The sequence below is a fragment of the Periplaneta americana genome, chromosome 14 (assembly GCF_040183065.1).
Source record: "Periplaneta americana isolate PAMFEO1 chromosome 14, P.americana_PAMFEO1_priV1, whole genome shotgun sequence".
Classification (NCBI taxonomy): domain Eukaryota; kingdom Metazoa; phylum Arthropoda; class Insecta; order Blattodea; family Blattidae; genus Periplaneta; species Periplaneta americana.
Genome location: NC_091130.1, coordinates 143537365 through 143563156, shown reverse-complemented (window position 1 = coordinate 143563156; position 25792 = coordinate 143537365). Strand labels below are relative to the sequence as shown.

The following is a 25792-nucleotide window of genomic DNA, read 5'->3' as shown; positions in this document are numbered from 1 at the left end:
CAAAGAACTTGTAACAGACAGATCTGAATGGCGGTGCTTCACTAATAGTTACTAACATTGTTTAAGATCATATCACAGTCTACTACATACAGTCACGAAGCTTGGGATGTTTTTTTGCAAATCTCGCGATAGTTGCTAGCCACTTGGAGCGCTGTGAGTACTAGGAACAATAGACTGTGCCACAGCCATCGTGATCTAATATAGGCCGTAAGGCAGACCATGTAACTCGCTTAACCCGATCACGAAGGGCGGCGTTTCAACCATATAAATTACTTGGAATGCATAAACAGTAACATATGTTTCTCTAAAATGTAGTGTATTTGCATTAATAAAATTTAAAACAATGATTAGGAGACACTTCAGACATAATTCACTTGCGAGTTAAGATGTAATATTATTTATGGTGTGAAAATTACGTTGTTCGTATGTGTAATACCTGCCTTTATTTCGATTAAATTTTGCGAAATTCTTGTACATTCATTTATGCACGATTCAATCATTTTTAATTGCATCGCACGAATATTTAGGTATGTTGAAATTATAGGTTATGTTTACTGTACCAGTTGCCCCTTTCTGTCTAAATTTAGTGATCTCCAATGCCTTGCCATTCATATGAAAATTATAGGTTATGTTTACTGTATTTAACTTATATTCCTAAATTCGCAATCATACATTATAATTAAGCATAATGTCATGGATGATATCCCAGACATTCAATTTGTCTGTATTTTAATACTACAATTTAGTACTGAATTATTGTATTTACCTACTACTTAAGAGACGAAGTAACACAATTGTACGTACACTAATTTCATAGGAGTGGTATGGTAAATATTTTGTCTAAAATTAAGGAAGGTAGATGTGCTAAATTGAAATCACAATATAAATTCTTTTTTATTAAATCTCAAAATAGCTTCCATTCTAAACTTGAAATGTTGACGTGAACAGATTATGTTAACATGTAAAATTCTCTTCACATTAAAATAACACAGTTTTGTAATTATTTCTGCAACATATTATGCAACAAGAAGTAAACGGAACTTATGGACACATTACACTAAATAAAGCTTAGCAATGATAAGCAATAAAGTTATAATATAATATTTCACTGAGCTCCATACACTGAAATAGAAAACCCGAACAAACATTACAGCCTGGTCTAGATCGAAAAAGCATTGACTGTGCCATATTTCGCATTTTTGTGAAAAGCTATGTAAACTGTGAAATGTTCGGTATCGGTTGTAATAACTGTAAATGGCTAAAATACAATAATTTGAATAATAATACGGGACAAGGAGACGTTTGTAGTACTATAAATTGTAAGAAAAATAGGTTAGAGTTGTCCTTCTTCCGAAAGATCCAGGAAGGTGAGTTTATAGAATATAATATATATTTTATGAAAATAATATATAAACCTTATGTATTTCATATTTCAATAGTGGAAGGAAGGTGTTAATTTTTTCAAAAGAACACGATATCGAAAGTACAATACATTTTATGGTCTGCTAGGGAAAGAGTCTGTGATGAGGCAATAGTAGCAATCCTGGTAGTGAGCAACTATCTATGGATGCATATTTCAACTGTCTATGTTTGCATATTTAGTAAGTATTAAGCTTCGTGACTGTATATACTAGACTGTGATCATATCTCCTTTAATCTGCTTCGCAAGATCACAAGTTCGCTATCTCAAAATATTCTGTAGAGTATCCCATATTTCTCATTTAATTTTTGCATGCTTTTACTGAATCAACCTGTATATCAAATTACCAACCCTATTAATCGAGATTCTCGAGGTTTCTAAATCAGATCATAATTGCAACAAGTGTACAAAAACACGAGGTACGAAAATTAGTTCCAACTTAAGTATTCCTAGATCAGAACCTTTCAATAATTTACTTGAATGTTTCAATGATACATACCTGTATAGAAGTCAAAATAGCTGAAACATCGTACGTAGGACTCCATCTATTCTGCAGGATATCTAAGCATATTCCACCATCTGCATACACATTCGGATGGAACATTTTTGAAACGAATCTCACTGTAGGAGGCTTGTTTGGATATTCTTCTGTAAATTCTATTGTCAGTTTGAAGGTACCATCTTCAAATGGTGTGTCATGAGGTCTGAAATTAAATTATTTTCTTTTAATAATTCTGTAAATATTCAAAGTACACAAGGAAGATAAATGTATTAAATTACATTGCATAATATAAGCAAAACATTTTGTGCGAGATCGTGCGTATTTGCTTGGTTTCAGCACAAAACCAAAATTGCACATTCAGTATTCTCAACCTAACACACATAACAATTTCCCTCTTCTTACCGCTTAAGTGACATATTGATTTTACTGCTTTAGGTTTTTAACATATTATTTTTAGAGACGTTCAATATAGTAATAATTATAAATTGGAAACTTACCACTGCAATTTCACCTAAATTGCACTGTTAATTATTGTTTTTAAATATTTGCAAAAATTGAGTAAACTCTACAACTCCACTAAAGTTACTGCATTCGTGATGCAAGTAACATTAAGGAAGCCGTGAAAAAATCAACAAGATTCCAGACTCATCATAGACTGGGGGAAAAAAAAGACAAACGTATATCACAGCCTGCTGGAGTATAGTAAACTCAGAAAACATTTTAAAGCAACAATGTTGAAGATAGATATTTTTGTTTTGCAAATTTCCCGTCATTGAACAGAAACCAAGATGGAGATTTCATTGCAATTAATTAGAAATTCCTCTTTCAGGTATGTAATAAACGATCTTTGCACAAAATAATGTACGATACACGAGCGGTATGTTTTCTTTCAATTCTCGGAAATTAAAAAAGCTCAACTACGTTTCGCTTTTTCAAACTTTTCCTCGAACATGAAAACTTCAACATACCACTCTTGTAATGCATATTACTATTTTCTATTCAATAAGCAGTGTTAACAGGACTCAGAGTAATTTTATTCAACTAACTTATTTCACAACACCACCACCATTGAGGAAGAAATAAGAGAAAGAATTGTAATGGGAAACAAAGCATACCATGCCAACCTGCAGTTATTTAGAAGTAAATTGATATCTAAACAGTCCGAATTTAAGCTATACTGTACTACAATAAGACCTGTAGTAACTTATGCCAGCCAAATATGGGTCCTTAAAAACTCCATAAAACATAGACTGCTAATTTTTGAAAGAGCAATACTAAGGACAATTTTTGGTTCAACTAAAATGAATGATGGTACATGGAGAATTAAATATAACAGTGAACTGAATGAGCTGATAAAGAATAGGAACATAATAAATCATATAAAATCGCTAAGATTAGGATGGTTTGGTCATATAAATAGAATGAAGAATAATAGACTGGTCAAACAAATATACAAATGGAAACCAATAGTTAGCAGAAAGCAGGGTAGACCAAAAAATTGATGGGAGGATGATATCCTGAATGATTTGAAATTGATGAAGGTGGAAAACTGGACAAAGATAGTTGGAAGCCGTAAGGAATGGAAGAAAGTTGTTGAGAAGGCCTAAACTTTCATCTGAGAGTTGTAGAGCAAGAAGAAGAAGAAGAAGAAGAAGAAGAACTTATTTCACACTTGAAATTTGTTAAGTTCAGTTCCAGTAGAAATATTTCTGTAAGTTAATGACAATTGAAGCGTCCATTGCAAGAATGATGGATGTCATTTGGAATACTCGTACATTTTGCAGGAGAAGCAATTGAAAGTTTGAAATGCTTAGCGCTCAAAGCTTAACTGCGATTTTCCGATCATTACTATTCCTAGAACACATGTGAGGCACATGGAAATAATGTGGCAATTTCTTTTCATTTGAACTGTCACCTATCATACTGATCCAGTAATACAGTACCTTAATATTATGTTCACAATTATGTGGCATACTAGAAACAAATCAACAAAATAAAATTCTAATAAACTTAATTGATAGGTGGTGTGTGGATAACTTCAGGGCTTCTACCGCGTTGTCTTGGTGTTATTGGCTGACGTTTCGACTGCTGTGTTGTGGCCATCTTCAGAGCAGTTGTTGGATAAGGAAATAGTCTGCCAGCTATTATATATATAGTAGTCTCGATGGGGGGAGTACTTGCTGTGATAGGTCATAGGTTCTCCTTCTGGCGTCTGATTGGTCCTACGTTGTCCAATCAGATGCCAGAAGGAGAACCTATGACCTATCACAGCAAGTACGCCCCCCATCGAGACTACTATATAGGCCTATATATAATAGCTGGCAGACTATTTCCTTATCCAACAACTGCTCTGAAGATGGCCACAACACAGCGGTCGAAACGCCAGCCAATAACACCAAGACAACGCAGTAGAAGCCCTGAAGCTTATCCACACACCATTTACACCAGCCGCAGAAGCCTACGCGAACACTTAATTGATAGGTATTTTAATACAAACACAAATTAAAAGTAATTAGGCTATGCCCAGTCACTCTTAATGCATTACTTACAGCTTCTGGAAACAACAGAATTTACAATATGTGTATGATTCTTTAGTATCGCATTCATGACACACTTTGAATAAATTTAGGTCTGCATACAGTAAATTTATGGAGATTACATACCCAAATATCACAGCATTCCATATCATTATATTGTTATCTGTAGGGGCACCACTTACTCCTGTCGGTGGGTCTTCTTGTAGCCTAGAAAAGAGAACAATGAGTTAAAACCAAGCTGAACTCAGCCACAGACTGAGTGAAGTGTGAAGAGCACTACTATTTTTACAAGGCCCTTAACAATCTGACCTTCATTATGACGGCAGACATTTCCCTCTTTCGTTATTCTTTTGCCTCCATTTTCTGATCACAATGGAATCTCATTACCGGTAACTCTTTTTCTAGATACCAAAGAACTTTAAACATCAAAAAAAGGAATATGTACTAAGATTTAGCAAGTCTTTAGTGGAATTGGGACTGGAACTTCCATAAATTGATGCTCTATAAAGGAAAACGCAGTAATGAGGCACGTACTAATGATATTCCACGGTATTTGTTTCTCTAGGTTTTCCAACAATCTTTTGCATTTTCGTTTTCTTTCAAATATTAAAATAGTTTCTTTACAAATCTCAATTGATTCGTCCTCATCAGTGGTGAAGCTAAGGTGAAAATACTGGGTAGGCTGAAAAAATCTGTTTACCTTCTATCTTTCACACATCAGATTTTTATCGGTTTTTCTATCAAATTTTTTGTGACACAGACCCCACAAGAAAATGATGACCACTCATTTTCACCCCCAAACAGAATAAAGGTAAAATAATATAATTTATTTTTCTCAGAGCACCCTGTTAGTCAAGAATATTTATTATACCTTGAAACAACAAGTTTTGATGGAGAAATCATTGCAATAAGTGGAAGTCTCAGGAATCTTCTATGCCACATCCATAAATTTAAGAATGCAGTTATATTGTCAGACTCCAAAGCAGCTATTCTATCAATAGTCTCTAAACACACCTTCATCTCAAACAGCAGAAATAACTAAAATGCTCTCTCAATTAATATCACTCAATAAAAGAATTGAATTCCAATGGATACCATCCCATTGTGGAATCCTGGGAAACGAGAATGCGGATGCTTTAGCAAAGAAGGGCAGCACTGCTACTTACAGACCTGTTATTAAATCTACGTATTACTCTGTGAAAATATTTATTAAATCTACATACTTAGACTTCAACAAACAAAATTTGATAACACAATCACAAGGGAAAAAATGGAACTCTCTGCATCATATTCCACAGTTAATTCCCGATTTACCACGAAAATCGTCTGTAGCTGCATTTAGATTGGCAACAGGCCATAACAGTTTGACCAAGCACCTACAAAGAATTGGAATATATCAGTCCCCTAACTGCCCATTGTGCAACTCAAACCAAGAAATGGATTCAGAACACCTCAAAATCTGTCCTTCAGTGGCTGACAATGATAATATCTTTGAAAAATATTGGAGTGCAAGAGGTTCAAATGACTTGATTGTCAAATGCCTGGCATTAGAAAACAACAACAACCCTGAAAATTGACAATTTCTACGTCTTCCTCATCCGCTATTTTAATATGTAAATGTGGTGCCGATCTGTCTTTGTAAGCACATTTTGTTTCATACGTCCAACTCGAAAACAGTTTCTCTTTTAATTCTACAAATAATGACTTCAATGTTCTCTCAGTATGAACCATTTTACACAAAATTAATATGTTAGCACATACACATGCATACACTTTTGATTAAACTAAACTCAATAACGCAGCACTTTCAGAGAACACCAATATAGCACGACGTAACATTGCGATGGAAAGCTAGCCTCGTCCCGTATGGAGATGTAGCGAATTAATACCCTCTCCCCGGTCTCCCCTCAAGCTTGCGAGTTAAGGTCATAGCCATGCCTTCAGAGGCTTGTGCCGTAAGCCTCACTGCTCGCACTGCTCTCTCCATACTGGAATGACTGCCAACAGTGAACTTAATATATAGAAGAATTGGAGTGCAACCAAGTGTTACGATGCATCATTATTACGAACTTATAAGCCCACTGTTACTAGGAATAATAACTAAAATTTTTTGGGTAGGCTAGGCCTCTAAAACCTTTTAAGAGCTTCGCCATTGGTCCTTATTACATGTCATTTTATGTCACAAAATCAATCTCCTTATATACGGTAACTTCATTTCATTTCTTCATATTTTCCGTACAGTTTGGTTCATAGAATTGAATAAAATAGAATAAAGTATATCTAGATGCATTTCAATTCCACTGGGTCCATTGTGTCTTCCTCTTCTATAGTCATTTTTAGTTGCAGATGGCACTGTCTACTAACTTCCAGTGTCCTCTGATACCGAAAGTAAAAAGAGTGTGAAAATCTCCTAACAATACCTACTGCAAAGGTGATATTCACAGCCCCATATATCTCACCACAAGTCTTATACAATCGGGTAATAAAAAACTGGACATATGTATTCAAGGGTACAGGGTTAAACAGTCCTAAATATTTAACCAGTTTTAAAGTTTACCCTTATAATTCCTCTTTGGACTGTCCACCATGATACCAAAAAGCTGATGTTCAATGAATGGCATTCCTTATTTTACATGCAAGGTGATCACTTCTTTCAAACAAGCAAAGTCTAAACTTAAGACCAGCTCTTGCAATGCCCCATTAGTTGGTACATCAAAGATCTCAAATAGGTACTAAGTTAGGACAAAACTTGTTAATTTTTTTTAAAGATATTTAAAGCATTTTCTCACTATATTTCAGATCACACAGAACAGTTATGCACTTGATGTTGATAAAACCAGTGTAGAAAAATTGAGTACACATAATAGTACTCAGTTTTCTTACAATATTAGATTAAATGGAACTCTTCTCAAAGAATCTATAAGAACAAAGTTTCTTGGTTTAGAATTGAATAATCATTTGAAGTGAAAAACACACATAGAATGAATTACTTCTAAATTGAACTCTGCCCATTATGAATTAAGATCCTTCTCTTTTATTGACCATAGGCTATAAACATACTTAAAATATATTTTGCATACCGTACTTTCATTATATAATGAAATATGGATTAATTTTCTGGGGCAACTTATCTGAAGCTAAACACATTTTTGTTTTACAAAAGAAAGTTATAAGAATAATGGCTGATGTACATAGAAGGACATCATGTAAAAAGATTTTTCCAAAATTTAGAATTGTGAGTAGATTCTTTTCCCTAAGGATGTTTTATATTAAAAACCAAGATACATTTAGTACCAGCCTCATGGTCTAGTGGTCAGAGCTTCTGGCTATAGTTCATGAGGTCTCGGGTTCGATTCCCGGTTAGAGCACAGGAATTTTTCCTTAAAGGGGATTATTCCTGTGTTCGTCCATGGTCTGGAATTTAGGTTAAGTTTAGATTTAAGACCTCTCCTGGCACCACATTATCATAATCATCCTATCACACCATCGGGGTAACGTAACTCCGCCTTCCAGGCGCCCCAACCTCAGAAGTGAGTTACAACTAAGCCACGTCCAGGAGAGAAGACCAGAAATGTCGAAAGACAACCTGGTGGCATTGGATTAAAAAAAAAAAACATTTAGTACCAATCAAGACATTCATAATTTTAATAAGAGACACAAATCAGATCTCCATCTACCTTCTGTTAGTCTACGCTGTTATAAAAAAAGGAGTCGCTATTCACTTATTAGAATCTTCAATGCACTGTCTAATTATCTTAAAGAAAAGGTTTAAAGAAAATTAACCAAATTTTTAGAAAAACTGTTTATGCTTGTAAACTGAATTAATCTGTTTACTATGTATTGTATATTTTTGTATAGCTTAACTGATGAATTGTATAATCTATACGACATATATCATCTATTTTTGTATATCTCAACTCACTGAATTATTGATGCTTTTAATTTTAATTAATTTACTTGCTATGTAATATATTTTTATAGCTAAACTGATGAATAATTGTTTAGGTTTGTAAACTGAATCATCTGCTTGCTATGTACTGAATATTTTTTGTACAGCCACCAATGTAGCTTAGTTGGTAGACTCGTTAGTCTATCTGGAGCTGCGCTTGGCCTTGGGTTAGATTTCAGTTTGGTATGATTACCTGGTTGGGTTTATTCTGCAGTTTTCCCCAACCATAAGGCAAATGCTAGGTAATCTATGGTGAATCCCCGACCTCACCCACCATCTCACCAAAAATTGTAATCTTGTAAAATTTTGACTTGTTCCACATCTTAAAGCTTCAATGCTAATAATGTAAGAGCTATGGAATACAATAAATGAAAACGAGCATTTAGTTCCCACACATTATCTACTATCTATTGCAATGCACAACCAGGACTGCAATGTTATGGTCTGTAATAGAACTGGGTCGATTCGTGAACGAGTCGTTCATTCAAACGACTAATAATAAAGAATCGTAAGAATCGATTCGTTGTTCGAAAGAATTGTAACGAATCATTGTTCAAAAGAATAGTAAGGAATCGGCATGGTATCGTAACCCATGATTCTATTAGTTGTTTGATGTAACCTGTCAACGGACATTTCCGAACCATGTCGAATGCTCCTGAGCGAGAGTGAAATCAAAATATGTACTGCATTTGTTAAGTATGGAGAATAATTAACACAAACCTGAAATTTGCATAGTTAAATAGAGATGTAATGCAAAAAATGTACTTCATAATAAGGTTCAGTTGATAAATTATAATTTAGAGACATTATCTTGGGTAATTTTGTAGACTAATGGAGGTCATACTGAATGGTTCCAGCCAATGAGAAAGAGACAATCCAATGTCTCGCCTCTTATGCCATCTATGCGAGAGATGTAGAACGTTTTTGTTCTACGCGTGCTTTGCAAAGGAAAGTGTCTTGCGACGAGCAGACTGGGAAGAATCGTGAACTTGTTGATGATTCAAAAGAATAGTTGGAATCGCAGACTGAGAAGAATCGTTAGAATCGATTCGTAATGTGTGACTGAATCATTGGAATCGACTTCTGAAAAAGAATCGTGTTGCCCAACTCTAGTCTGTAACACCTAGTGGCGCGAATATGGATATAAGTTTAACTGTACCCCATTGCATTACTGTCTGTGACTTAATAACTTAACAAGTTTCTTACAGCAAGTTCCATGTAAGAAGCATCCTCCTGTTTTAACAGAAGATATTTTTTTAACTTTCGGATTTTTTTTACTTGGTTATTTAACGACGCTGTATCAACTGCGAGGTTATTTAGCGTCGATGAAATTGGTGATAGCGAGTTGGTATTTGGCGAGATGAAGCCGAGGATTTGCCATAGATTACCTGACATTTGCCTTCGGATAAAATGCTGAAGGACTCCTTTCAAGTCAATAAGAGAACTGGTATAACATCTGCTTTACAGCACACATGTAGCAAAGAAACAATCCAATTTACGTGCATACAAAATGTCTTGAAATTTACAGACCACAAGAAGAGAGTTTATTGTGAATGGATAAAATATTAATTAATCACTACAGACTTTGAAAAGGACTATGTCTCGCAGGTAAAACCTGGTTTTGTGTTTCTATATAAATATTCAGAATACATGTAGGACTATCTGCTCACCGGAAAATCTAAATGCAATCATAGAAACCAAGCTATAACCAGAAAAAGGTGGAGTATGGATTACAAAACTACAAATGATGCAATGATTTCTTTCACTTGCGTAATTATTTCAAAACTGTGAAGAAGTGGATTATTGCCTTTCATTGTACAACTCAATCAACCAGATTAAGGGTACTGGGTAGAGCTGTTAACAGTATCTTCGCGTGCAAATATGAATATATAAAATATTTTTTCCTCTGTTTCTATCAAACACAGACTGATGTCCTTTGCACCGTGTGATAAACAAATGTTGGTGAGATGTGAACTGGCCACAGAAACAAATTATATTTTAATATACTTAAAAGTGGAAGTGAATAATGCCAATTTCCGTACTCCAATTTTTCAATGCAATTATTGGAAGACTTTTCTAAGAAAGAAAAGCTTGACGAAATGTTGTGTCTATGATTCCCCATATGGCAACCTCTGATCATTTCTTTCAAGTTGCAGCCAAGTTGTCCACTCACAAACACAACCAAAGATCTGAAGAACGAAATAAACTCTGCAATTGAACAGTTTCCTCCCTTCCCCAACAGAATTAAATTATTTATATTCAATCAAAAGTTATTCTATAGTCCACAAAAGCAATGTGTGCATCTAGGCCTATATTACATTTTCTGCGATTTTTAATAAACACGCGAGGGTAAGAATCTATTTGTACATGACCTGTTTTTGTGGAATTTATTAGGCCTAATTTGTTCTGCTTCAATTATAGCCTACCTGAATAGTGAGAATGAAATATTTTTAGGATATAATAATAATAATAATAATAATAATAATAATAATAGTTTAATAATTTAATAACAATAAAATTCTTTCCACATATTGTCACTCTTAAAGTTCTCTTCTAATGTTTTACCTTAATGACAGCACAACTAAACATTGACAAATTTTTAAAATGTGTGGTAGATCAAATGCTTTTAATCATTTCATTTCTATGGTATTTTCTTTTCTTGCAATAGGCTATTAAACATTTCAAATTATATAATAAAGTCAAAGATCTTTTAAGAAGGTATGATTATCTGCACCAAAAAGAAACGCCAAATGTATCACTGATACTTTGTAACGAAAAAAGACAGTTATTCTGACAATTGCCTAAAACAGGCATACTTTTCTGAAAATATAATAAACCATTTTAAAAACCGGGTATGAAGCAAGTAGACATACCTGATTTTTGTGAACAACACAGCTACACATAATATAAAACGACAAGGCATATAATATAACATTAATTCATTGTAATTTAAAAACAAGGCACCAGTCATAAAATAAAATAAAAAGAATAACGTCATTAATAAAAAGGAAATATGAAGTATAGATTAGAAATGCACAAAGTTATAGCACAGTTGTAGAATAAGAAAGTTTTCAGCACCACTGTTTCATATTTCTACCATAGAGCCAATCCTTACTATTGTATCAGAGTCAATAAAGTCATCACACTTATTCTTTACTCGTTATTTGTGAATTATTTCAATCTACATCAATTCTCTTTACTTCGACTGTCATGTGTTTTTTTTTACAAGAGAACATAGTTAAACTGGCAAGAGAATAATAATCTTTTCTGCACATTTTAGTTGCATATTATGTATATCATGTAATTTCATTATTTCGACCTATTCACGTAATTGTCGTATCAAAAGTCATTGTAAAATGCTGAAAAACTGATGGAAAGTTTTTCTTTAGACAACATTATGGATACTTTTTTTTTAGCAAGATATTTTCATATTTCTGTCATAGAGCCAATCCTTACTATTGTATCAGAGTCAATAAAGTCATCACACTTATTCTTTGTGAATTATTTCAATCTACATCAATTCTCTTTATTTAGACTGTCATGTGTTTTTTGTACAAGAGAACATAGTTAAACTGGCAAGAGAATAACCATCTTTTCTGCGCATTTTAGTTGCATATTGTGTAAATCATTTAATTTCCTTATTACAATCTATTCAAGTAACTGTCTTATCAAAAGTCATTGTAAGATGCTGAAAAACTGATGGAAAGTTTTTCTTTAGACAACATTATGGATACTTTTTTTTTAGCAAGATATTGCGATCGTGACTTGTCTGCAGATCATGCAAACAAAAGCCGAAATCAGATTGTTAAAAAATAAATTCCCGTAATGCTTCAAAAAATATTTCTTAACGCACATTTTATACATCTTGATTACACGATTTTTAACACTAACAAGGTAACCTAGTTTTAACACGTGAAAGAAATAAATTATATATTCCGACGTCATATTTTATATTTGAGGACAATCTCAGGACACAGAAAATTCGGACACAATACATCTGCGATATTTTTAAAAGATCTACAATGATGACCCCCATACTTATTTTGTAACTGTAGCTAACAGACTTATCATGATACACTGCCAAAATTTCTAAACCTAATGTAATTACATCTTCAGTAACAAAAAACTGATACATTGAAAAATCTTCATTTCAATCCACCACCAATAATTACAATTCAGTTTAAACAGGCAATTCTGTACAGTCGCAGCAAGGGATAGTTGGAGAACGTAAAACATGCGGGATTCATGTAGTATACGATATCGCTTAATTTTCAAGTTGCACAAACTATGACGTCACAACGCAGTAACGTCACAATATGGCCGACGTAAACCAAAACAATAAATAAATAAAACTATCTAAAAGAATTTAAAAAACAAATTGACGATATCGCATTCTACAATATAACCCAACCGCTCTTATCCAAAATACGATATCACCAAAACAATTCACGATATCCCATATTGCAACAGAGCCCAGAGCTCTTATCCAAAATACGATATCAGCAAATCAATAAAACTATCTAAAAAAAATAAAAAAAAATTAACGATATCCCATTCTACAATATAACCCATCCGCTATTATCCAAAATGCGATATCGACAAAACAATTCACGATATCCCATTATGGAATATAACCCAACCACTCTTATCCAAAATACGATATCACCAAAATAATACACGATATCCCATTCTGGAATATAACCCAACCGCTCTTATCCAAAATACGATACCACCAAAACAATTCACTGTATCACATACTGGAACATCTCATAACAATAAAATATAACCTCAAAGAGCCCACTAACCTTCTCACACACCACAGCTTTAAGAAAAAGAATACAAATACAACACAACAATATAATAAAATATTCGAATTTAAATAAACTAACCTTCAACCCATTTCCAAAAAAAACCTTCCTACCGCAGTGCTCTCACAAATGTCAACCCCAAAAAAAAACATAAAAAAACAACGAACAGATACACACACACACCCATATATACAAAACCAACAAAATTATAAAAACATATTTCTACAAAAACTCATCATTATAAAAAAAAAATAAAAAATAAAACGCTCTCCCTAGCGAAATAAAAAATAATCTCTTCAAAATAATATGGTTGAAAACAAAAAATAATTAGAACAAAAACAAACTAAAAATGACTCCTAAATAAAACAAAACTCACACATCCTCATTATCACGGACATACAAAACTAATCACAGTTTTCGCATTCACACAAAATTCATTCACTACAAAATCTATCCGTTGCTTCCATGCCCATATAAAAGTCAAACACATTATATTCAAAAGAGACAGCTTACTTGTGGACCGCCAAACATTATTCTTTCGACAGTACTACATAAAACGGTCCTTGGTTCGGCGCTCAGAAACACAACGCTCAACCATTCCCCTATGACATTTGGGACAGATGTACTCATTAGAAATCAAACCCCTCAGCAACAGACTCCATTCCACAACAGTTAACCAAACTCAAAAACTCTCACAAATAAAACAAATAATACAAATATTTAGAAACACCATTTCAGGAATTGAACAATAAATAAAATCATCTACTCACCATCCAAACACATCCTTAACCGGTACGCCATTCAAACCTCATGAATACCAACCACGAAAAAAAAAAATCCACCAACCTTACCACTACCATCCAAAAACTTACGTCATCAAGTGACGTCATAATATCACATCACTCCATTCTCCAATCTGGCCAACATAAATTCTCATAAAAACAATAACGATATCGTATAATCAAGTAAACCCAAACATGCATGTTCCCTCCTCCTGCAGGCCAACCACACGGGGAGGTAAGGGGCATGTGACTTGCGTGGGTGTTTACATTCTCCAAATTCATTGCCGCGACTGTATACCTACGCAATGACAAATGAGGCCATAAATTAAAAAAAATGTAAAAAAATTAATAAATTTGAACACGTTATTGTGAGCGATAAATGTATTAATAATATTCACAATTACTATAATTCTGATTTGAACAAAGAGATTACGAGTCAGTTTCTGACTACAGTTTAAGGGTTGCTTAATTAATTTCACCCTTTGACGTGAAAGGAGATGGACTTACTGGGACCGAAATGCTCAGAGCCAAACTAACCTCATTTCCTTGTATTCTACGCATATAGAAACAATCAAAATGACTCCTTCTTACATTCTATGTTTATATACACAAAAACTAAGTTAATTTTATTACACGAAATTTAACACTGAACAGCTTTAAGACTGTTATATATTTATGAAATTACTTACGGCTAACAAATAGTGTGCACATTACAAAAGGAATGAAAACTCTTTAAGTTGCGGTTTTAAATGTGTAAGAACCATGACCTACTTCTAGTTTTCATTCGTCATATAAAGAAAGGGAACACAATATACAAAGCACGGATTAACCTTACATGTATGCCAATTCCAACTGTCATATTATACGAAAGGATGACGGGAGATTCGAAAGATCACTTGTAAGCTAGTTGCATGGTTATGAATGTTATGGATCAAACACATTGACTAAAATGTCCATTATTTTTTAAATATTTTTCACTCTGTTTTTCTGCTGATCTTAACATACAACTGCGAGATCAAGGTTACCGCAATTAAATATCTGATATGTTCTACACCATGTCAAATCTTAAGTAGTCCTTAACTTCACGCACTAAAACTACGGTATGTATACCCTAAATAACACGATATTACTTCAAACTATTACAACTATAGAAATATCTTAGGTAAAGATTTACCATTTTATGTTTTGTATTATTGTGGTAGAAGGCAATTTTTAATTGAGCAAACACAGCGGATGTCCTGCCTTTGTTTATAAGTCAGGTAGAAAAAAAGCAAAGTACAGTATGACCTTAGCATAAAACTCGGCTAGAACTATGAAAACCCTCAAATGCATAGTTAAAATATTCGAAAGTTCGAGATTACCGAATTAGTGAAATTCCATCAAGCCTAAATATACCCACTACACTTAAGATGCTTGATGCCTGTTTATTCCTTTATTGTAGTCACAAAACATATTAGACTGAAATTTATATACTGATCCGTGTTATCAGACAATACAGTAGCACAAATTATTATGAATATTAAGAAACACATGTACAATATTTATCTACTTATGCTCAATCTTAAACAGATAATATAATTATAAAAATTAATATTCCGAAAATAAAAACTCTTTAATTACCACTTTTTATTTCCACTTCTAATAATTCATGCTGATATTTTGATATGACTAGGAATTTGCCCTATTAGTGTCACCTACACTAATCTAGAACCACGTGTTGAAAATGACACATTTCCAGTGCTTCCTTCTTTAAAACACAGCATTAATTAAGGTTGATTTGTATTAGTTTCACTATTATTCACATGAATTACCGAATTTTGTTAACGTAAAAATTTATAACAAATCTGTAGACTAGTTCCACTTCATTATTTTCATTAACTTTATACCAGTACCATCATTTATTTGGTAATTCTCAAGTAAGTTTAAATGTACCCTATTTAAATAGCATTGTTTCAGGTATCTCCTCACACTCTTTTTAATAACATACAATTAATATTGATAATCTGTAAGTTAACGAGAAATTTATTAAAACATTTTACAAACTAGAATTTGATTGTGCAAGTTTATAGTCAGACCTACCATTGCAAAGTGTGGCATGCCTCAATTGAAGGGTTTAGTAATTAAATTAATCAAGTAGATTATTTAGAAATGAGCAGTAATATTATTTACCTGCAGAAACAATTTCGTCATAGTTTATTTATGATGAAAATTTCAAATGAAATGCATTCTTTGCATTGGCCTTTATAGTCAGCTTGTAAAGTTTCATACTTCTATTTATCCTTTTCCGTTGTCTTTCCTTCAAAATTCTATCAAATCTACACAATGCATCAAAATATCCTACAGCCAAACAATTTCTTGAATAGTAAAGATCCGTATCAATTAACACAATAATTAGGTAAACTTGGCTTTAATTCGTGAATTCCAAGTTTGTACAATTTAAGTTACAAGGTTGAATTGGAAAACGTCACAGGAAGCAATCACTATCTTACGGAAAATTATTTTACAACAAATTAAATTAAATTGAATAAGCACTAACAAATGATGACATGTCTATTATATGACTAATAAGGCTCCTAAAACGAAGATACTGACCTTCCGTACCCATTTTCACAAGGTCTCCAACTCTATCACATACATTAATACCTGAATACATTAATAGGACAATTTTCTTTATACATCAATTCTTTCATTAATGCATAGAACTCTGGTAACTACAGTCAAATAATGTCCATTCTTTATAGATTGATGGTTTTCAATTCTGCTAAATAAGACATTGGCAAAGTTTCAAGTCATTCACAGATTTATTAACTCACCTCTTAAAATCCCGCATAAGTCGTCTCCTCGCTGGGGTGGACATGTTTTATTAACCGTGTAACTCCACAAAAGGAATTTGGGCTCACTTATGTTATTGTTTAAAATTTAATTAACAAAACTGGGAATCACTGGAACAAAGGCCCAGATCTTTGTATCTTCAATTTTCCATTCCTCCAGAAAACCAACTTCGGGATCTGACGTTACATACAAAGTACGTTCTTTAAATTATCGGTTACGTGTGTTCAAAATATTGTTTAGTCAAGTGCACTATCTATTTTATATTGATTATACAGGTTAAATTATCAAAAATTATTATATCTACACCGAAATAATGTATTTCTATTTAGGTATATGACACACAGAAAGAAAATACAATACAAATGGACGAAGAAACAACGACAAAGATGACAGTGCTGAATTACAGAGCTACTAAATGGTTACAATATGGAGCAGTTCCATGCGATATATGTAGATGGCGGGTGAGATGATTCATGAATCAACTTGAATGGCATTCAATGTTAGAAGAGAGAGAAAAAAATTGTAGATAGGCCTATCTTGAAGAAAAGTAACGATATTGCCTATTGTTTCTGAAAGCTTGTATATAAATAAAAAGACATTTCCAGCCCAGGTAACATCATTTGTCAAAAAGTGTCAGGAGATTCACAGAATCCTGGCGATTGCTTGAATACGTCTTTGCCTTATTATTTTATATTTTATTGTTACTTTTAACATTAGGAATAGGTACAGTTTTTATTGTTTAATATTTCTATTGTATTTGATTTCTGCTTATTAAGAATATGATTGATTATTTTATTACACAACGCTCGTTGCTTATTTACTTGCAAGTAGACACGCAACATTCGAAAGATGGCAGTACGCGTACTTACGCTCTTTGTCAAAGACGATAGTTATTCTTATCATTAGGTATTACAGCTTTTTGTTTAATACTTCGATTTTATTTAATTTTTAGTTATTAAGAAAATAATTTATTTGCTTATTACATAACGCTCGTCGCTTATTCACTTGCAAACAGATACGTAACACTTGACAGATGGCAGCACGCATACCTTGTGCATGTGCAGATTAGCGGGAACTTCTTGAACTTCATGTTACACTGAAATGTGACATTTTCTCGTCAATTACACCTCGAACAAAGACGTATTCATATCAAAACGCTGATGCATCATATAAGACGACAGTCTAAAAAATCTAAAATTATAGCTACTTACATTTACTATCATGTGATTCACGTTATACAAAAGAAGAAAGAAAATAATACTTTTTTTCAAGGAACCCAGAGCTTCATTGCCGCCCTGACATAAGCCCGTCATCGGTCCCTATCCTGAGCAAAATTAATCCAGTCTCTAGCATCACATCCCACCTCCCTCAAATCCATTTTAATATTATCCTCCCATCTACGTCTCGGCATCCCCAAAGGTCTTTTTTTCCTCAGATCTTCCCAACCAACACTCTCTGAATTCATCCATACATGCTACATACACTGCCCATCTCAAACATCTGGATTTAATGTTCCTAATTATATCAGGTGAAGAAAGAAAATAATATGGCGCTTAAAATTTCCGTTATGAATAGGTGGTCTCTGAATGATTTATCTGGCGTCATTGATAGTGAATTTATTGAATACCATAATATTGTGTAGATATATGTCTACTTTGAAACCTATGCAATGGGATCATTACATATTTATACAAGGTGATATAAGTTTGCAAGGATAATTAAGATAAAATACGTTTATAAAAATGATATTTACGATTTTAATTAATTTTAAAATATCTATATCTTTTAGGTATCCTAAAATAATAAGCTAAAAGGTACGGTCACAAGTCGCTACTTTTACTGCACAACTTTTGTACTGCAACTGCAAAAGTTGCGTGTTGTGTTCACACGTAAGCCAAAAGTAGCGTGCTGCACGCTACTTTTCATGCTGTGCAACCCGAGTGCGGCAAAAGTTGCAACTGGAGGTTGTGAGCCTGTTCACACACAAGATGCTACCACAGATAGCATCACATCGCACCTCCTTAAATCCATTTTAATATTATCCTCCTATTTATGTCTTGGTCTCCCCAAAGGTCTTTTTTCCTCAGATCTTCCCAACTAACACTTTCTGAATTCACCCATATGTGCTACATGCCTTACCCATCTCAAACGTCTGGATTTAATGTTCCTAATTATGTCAGGTGAAGAATACAATGCATGTAGTTTTGCATTATGTAACTTTCTCCATTATCCTGTAACGTCATTCCTCTTAGCCCCAAATATTTTCCTGAGCACCTTATTCTCAAACATCATTAGTCTCTGTTCTCTCTCAAGTGAGAGTCAAGTTTCACAACCATACAGAACAACTAGTAATATCACAATACATTTATTCTCTTAAATTGACCGAGGATATTGGGAATTCAAACAAATTGCTTTCCAAAAATATGTTATGAAATGAAAGGTCCAGGAGAAAAAACGATCAAAATCTCTAAGGACGTTATCTAATTCAGTAGCCCATATCACTGGAAAAGTGTAGAGTTTTTGTTAACAAAACTGATGAAGGAGAATTATCATCACCTATACAGTCATCCTTTTCTTTTTCATTAGGAACAGCAATAAATTTTGCAGTAATAAACTGAATTAGAAAATTACATAATTTTTAAGAGAATTGTAACTTTGTTTTTCCCCTGTACCATTCAAATGCTTCATATAAAACAATTTTTATTTCGGAAATGAAGCAAAAACAGGGAAAATTGTATTAAACATTTTTTTTTGTTTGAAATACCTCAAAGAATAATCGCCTCAAATTAATGACATTGCTTACAGTTTATTCTCTATATTCTGATGCTCTCTAAAATTGATTATTAGGGTTACCAACCTTCCCGTACTTGCACCTAATTTTTAATATGATTTTTCCAATTTAAAAATCGATAATGTGTTAAATTGGAAAAATCATATTAAAGAAATTACCCCCAAACTAAATTCAGCTTGTTTTGCTATTAGATCTATGCAAAAGATAGTAAATATCAATACCTTAAAAACAATATACTTTGCATACTTCCACTCGGTAATGAGTTTTGGAATAATATTCTGGGGAAATTCCACAGATAGTAACAATATATTTCTATTACAAAAAAGAGTAATTAGAATAATAGTAGGTACCAAATCTAGGGAATCGTGTAGGGCTATTTTAAAAAAACTACAAATAATGCCCATGGCTTGTCAGTATATCTTTTCATTAATAATCTTCCTTGTATGGAATCGTGAAAACTTTGTAACTAATTCAACAGTTCATAGCATAAATACACGTCAAAAAAATGACTTTCATACTCCATCGGCAAGTCTATCGTGCTGTCAAAAAGGAGTGCGTTATATGGCAGTAAAAATTTTTAATAGCTTCCCTATTGATATAAAAAATGAAACTCAAAACATAAAAATTATTTAAGGCCAAATTAAAGAAGTACCTAATTTCTCATACCTTCTATTCTGTAGGTGAATTCATGACATTCAATAACATTTCATGAAATGTTACTAAAACTTTGTTGTTGTTTTCTAATGCCAGGCGTTTGACAATAAAGTCATTTGACCTCTTGCACTCCAATATTTTTCAAAGACATTATCATGACCAGCCACTGAAGCACAGATTTTGAGGTGTTCCGAATCCATTTCTTGGTTTGAGTTGCACAATGGGGAGTTAGGGGACTGATATATTCCAATTCTATGCAGGTGTTTGGCCAAACAATCATGGCCTGTTGCCAATCTAAATGCCGCTACAGACGATTTTCGTGGTAAATCGGGAATTAACTGTGGATTTTGATGCAGAGAGTTCCATTTTTTCCCTTGTGATTGTGTTATCAAATTTTGTTTGTTGAAGTCTAAGTACGTAGATTTAATAAATCTTTTCACAGAGTAATACGTAGATTTAGTTACAGGTCTGTAAGTAGCAGTGCTGCCCTTCTTTGCTAAAGCATCCGCATTCTCGTTCCCCAGGTTTCCACAATGGGATGGTAGCCATTGGAATACAATTCTTTTATTGAGTGATATTAATTGAGAGAGCATTTTAGTTATTTCTGCTGTTTGAGATGAAGGTGTGTGTTTAGAGACTATTGATAGAATAGCTGCTTTGGAGTCTGACAATATAACTGCATTTTTAAATTTACTGATGTGGCATAGAAGATTCCTAAGACTTTCATTTATTGCAATGATTTCACCATCAAAACTTGTTGTTCCATACCCAAGAGATCTATAAAGTGAGAAGAGACAGCACGTAACACCTGCACCGGCACCTTGTTCTCTGGAGATCAAGGATCCGTCAGTGTATAAATGAAGCCAGTTTTGTGGAGGGTATCTAATATTAATTGTCTCTAAAGACAATTGTTTTAGTATTTCAGTGTTAATTTCTGATTTCAGTATTTCTTCTGTTAAATTTAGAAACTTTGTGTTGTACTAGTAGACTATATTGTAAATCTCGTCTATATATATTTCATCTAGACTGTGACTATAAATTAAGATTTTATAATAGTATTAAGTTTTTTGACTTGTTCCATATTCTAGCTGTAAGCATGTATGAATTCCATGGAATGTTAATAAATACAATACAATACAACAGTCTCCCAGCTCCCGTATTTTTCTTCTCTTCGAGTATTTTTCTCCCTTATTTTTGTATAAAGTAAGAATCATTATTCTAAGCACTGATTTTGCTATGAATGATGACTGTACATATGATAAGTTCTGTTGTTCAAGAGATGCATTAAAATGTGCTATGTTTATAGGAGGTAATGCTTGGCACAAATGGGTTTTAGTGCTCACCCGTTTAAAATCAAACAATATTAAAATTATAAACAAATAAAAATCGGCTAGTTTTGTTCTAAGCACACCAGGTAGTAATGCTCATACAAAGAGACTTTTATCTTATGAACAATAATTGGACAGATGTTCAAAATGGAAGCACAACACATCTAATGAAATCAGAGCTGCAAACTGCAATTGACTTGAACTATTACGTGAGACAAAATCTGCCTCAAAATACTCTTAATTTAAATCTAGCTGTCAAAGTGTAGAATAAAGTTGTTTTTTAGTAAGTGGACGGAGTAATTTGTCAATTTGCTATGTGAAATTTTGTTGATTCCCTAATCTTGCGTATTTTCTTAAAAAATAAAAGTTGGCAATCCTATAGATTACATATGTGAGATGTCTATCAATTACAGGAATACATAGCATTCATTAAAATGAAATGCTCCATTTTTGTTAAATAATTATATTTATTGTTAAAAAGAACTACAAAGATAGTTTTTAATGAATGAGGATGAAAACAATAGGAATTTTACAGAATATGAACACACTCTTCCTATTATAAAATCTGTATAAAATGTTATTAACTAATTCCATGTATGAAAATGATAAAATTGTAGCAAAAATAGTTATCAAGATTTCTTGAGCTACATCTCATATTGCCATTAGTTAAAGACATATAGCATACAAAAAAGATTCAATTGCAGTTACATAAAAAAATATTAAGTATAAATATAAATCATGTAACATCAACATTTCATAAACTCTTTGGATATAACAAAAATATATTGTAATTTATAATATTTGTGTATTCTTTGCACTGTAATTCAAATTGATTACATACGTGAGATGTCCAACAGTTAAAAAGTACATGCACAGTATTCATTCAAATGAAATGGCCCATTTCTGATAAATAATTATTAATAATTGATTAAATGGCGATCTCACTCGTGTTAATTGTGTAAGCATGTGCGGCTTGATCTGTGTTGAGAATTTGATTGGGGTGTGTTTTAGTGTGTCTGTATATTTCATATTGTTCTAGTGTGTCGAGTTTTTAGTTTTTGGGTCGTATGTGTAAATTTCCATGCCTGTATTTATGTTATGGTATGTGTGGTTAGCATTAGTTATGTGTTCGGCATATGTAGATGTATTGTGTCCTCTGTTATTGCTTTAATGTGTTCTTTGTATCGAGTTTGGAATGATCTGCCTGTCTGTCCAATGTAGAAACTGTCGCAACTATTGCATGTGAGTTTGTATACGCCTGTGTGGTTGTATTTATTTGTTTGTGTGTTGAGATGTCTTTGTAGTGTGTTTTCTGTTCTGTATGCTATGTTGTATTTCTGTTCTCTGAATGAGGATGCAATCTTGTGTGTGTTTTTGTTTTCGTATGTTAGTGTGATGTATTTCTTGTGTTTGTTAAGTTTTTGTTTTGTCTTCCTTATGATGTTGTCTATTATGTTTGGGTTGTAACCATTTTCTTGTGCTATATATTTGATTGTGTTCACTTCTTCCTTGTAGTGTTGTTGGCTCATGGGTATGTTGAGTAATCTGTGTACCATTGTCCTGAATGCAGCATGTTTGTGTTGTGTGGGGTGATTAGATGTGTTGTGTATGTGTGTGGTGGTGGTGGTTGGTTTTCTGTATATTTTGAAGGTGTGTTTGTTGTCAACTTTTGTTATGGTGATGTCTAGGAAATTTATGGAGTTATTGTTTTCGAGTTCCAGTGTGTATTGGAGTTTTGGGTGTATTTTGTTTATGTATTTGTCGTTTGTTTTCTTTGTATAGTATGAGTATGTCGTCTACGTATCTGTGCCAGTATATTATGTTGTCTGCATATTTGTTGTGTTCATTGTTGAGTATGTATGTATCGAACGCACCCACACAACAGGCAGCGAAGTTCGAGATGACGCCGAGATCTAGCAGGCTCTGAGGATGGTGTGAAGAAGCACCGAAACAGCTGTAAGCCGCACATGCTTACACAATTAACACGAGTAAGATCACCATTTAATCAATTATTTATATTCAAATGTTAAAAGTAGTGTACGAAAGATTCAACATAAATAATTATATTTATTGTTAAGAAAAAGTACATGTGGAACATTTAAGTTGGCACTTACTTAGGGAATATTTCCATTAGTACATCTGCAATACCCTACGTATATCTTGCTCCTTGGAAGGGAGCAAGCCAATGCAAAAGGCAAATGCAACCTATATGATATTATTGGAAAAATAAATGAAGTTGAATATCATAGTATGTAGTACGGCATACATGTGGGTACATTCAAGATATCCCTAGCGGTTTGAGCAGCGAAGGCTGCATTTATTGTCTTGCACTGGTTACGATGTTCACTAAAAGTTCAAGTTCTTTGTTTCACGATTATGCTAACATGATTCTTATCATGCAGTAACCTACGGTTATTTGAAACTAATTAAACAAGGTTCCTTTAAGGGAAGATGATTGTTATGGTGTATGAAAAATAAGAAAAAAAAAAAAAAGTCTGATGTCAAATTGCCACAGATGTGGTCCTAACAGTTGTAGCTTTTTCAAATTTTCTGTGCTAAACAAGGAAACATTCAGTTTAATGATCGTTATCTACAGCATTGCAAGGTAGAAATTAATCTTGACTTCTTTCTCTCGAATGTTACATATTTTATTCTATTGGTATGTTTTTTAAGGAACTACTGTACTTAGGTTTATTAAATTTACTGTCATTGCTAATACACATATGATTAGGGACCGGACTTTTATGTAATATCAAGGTGTGAAATATATACATATTTATGTAAGAAAAACAAACTGAATATGTACGAAAATATGTAAAATCATGAAAATATTTATTATCAATATGTGCGCTGGTTTGTATTGTTAAGCCTAGATATTTGTAATCTGGTACAATTTTTAATTTTCTGTTCTTCATGACGTTTTCTGCTGTTTCTGGTGATCTTCCGCCGATCTGAGTATCATCATTTCTGTCTTGTTCACATTTATATCAAATTTGTTTCTACTGCATCATTTTACCATGATGTTTATTGTTTCTTGTAACTTTGTAAGGTCTTTAGACCCTACTACTATGTCGTCCACTTATGCGTATAAGATTATTTCCTCCTTGATTTTTACAATACAGAGTAGTTGTATGAGAAAGGTTGCCTTTTGTTCACCCATATTTACAGTGGGCGGTAAGGGGTGAGTGCCTCTGTTACTTCCTGGAACTTAGATGTTATGTTTCGTCCTGAAATATATCTTTTCTCGGGTAGGTAAAACGGCTTATTTCAAATTGTAAACTTCCCCAGCAGCAGTTTTCTTTTTCCTTTTAAAGAAGTAAAAATGAATAAAACCCCTGAATATGTAGATTTATGTAATACCAAGCCATAATATGTAATGTGGGGTAAATATGTAGTATAAAATTTTAATATATTAATGGTAATTACAAGATTCTCAAAGATTTGTTATTTATATACGGTTAGGTTCAAAGGAATGTAATATGTAATTACATAAAAATCCGGTCCCTACATACGATAGTCTTAAGGGGACATGCTACTGAGATTTCTAATCTCCACAATTTTGATTGTAAGTTTTTGAAATTTTAAAATCGAATAGATGTTGATGAGTTACATGTGCACAATTATTTTCAAAATTTTATGTTGAAAAATGTACTCGGAAACAAATAAAATATAAAAAAGTGTTTATAATTTTAGTAAACAAATATCTGGGTCTCACATAAAGATAATTTGTTTCTTAAACTTTTAAAATGATGCTAAGACTGCCTACAATGAAATGTGCATGGGTTTTTTCCTAGTCAATACAGTTCATCAGTAAAAAAAAATTAACTTTTAACATTGACCAAAATTGACGAAAACTCAGTAGCGTGTCCCCTTAATGACGTAATTATTTTAAAATATCTAAAAAAAACTTTGTACGTGTTCACTTTTATAAATGCAAAAAAAAAAAAAAAAAAAAAAAAAGACGAAAATTCATTTGGGCCTTAGTACAAAAATAATGGATATATTAAAAAGATATTATATGGTTTTAGGTTAGTGTCCTCTGACAATAAGTGGTTGAAATTTCATTACTATAAGGTTGTGTACGTGTTTTAACAGTGTGAAATCTTGGCCTCTACTTGTCTGTTAAAGTCCACAGTGGGGTGGTTTGGCAAGAAATCGGAAGGCTATTCCACCTATTTAGCTGTTACCC

General features: G+C 33.1%; 1 protein-coding gene across 3 annotated transcripts in view; it reads right to left on the bottom strand.

Moving 5' to 3' along the window:
- Positions 1-17256, bottom strand: part of Ubc6 (ubiquitin conjugating enzyme 6) — a 38319-nt gene extending 21063 nt beyond the window's left edge. Inside the window, exons 1-3 of one of the 3 annotated variants that reach the window (XM_069846208.1) lie at positions 16812-17256; positions 4586-4666; positions 1920-2124 (exon numbers count right to left, since the gene is read on the bottom strand). In XM_069846208.1, the coding sequence (XP_069702309.1) occupies positions 1920-2124; positions 4586-4666; positions 16812-16855 (330 nt within the window). In that variant the 5' untranslated portion in view covers positions 16856-17256. Of the gene's footprint in view, positions 1-1919; positions 2125-4585; positions 4667-13986; positions 14030-16811 lie in introns of those variants that run through there. The other 2 variants (XM_069846209.1, XM_069846210.1) reach the window with 2 other exon arrangements.
- Between the last annotated feature and the right edge of the window lie 8536 nt (positions 17257-25792).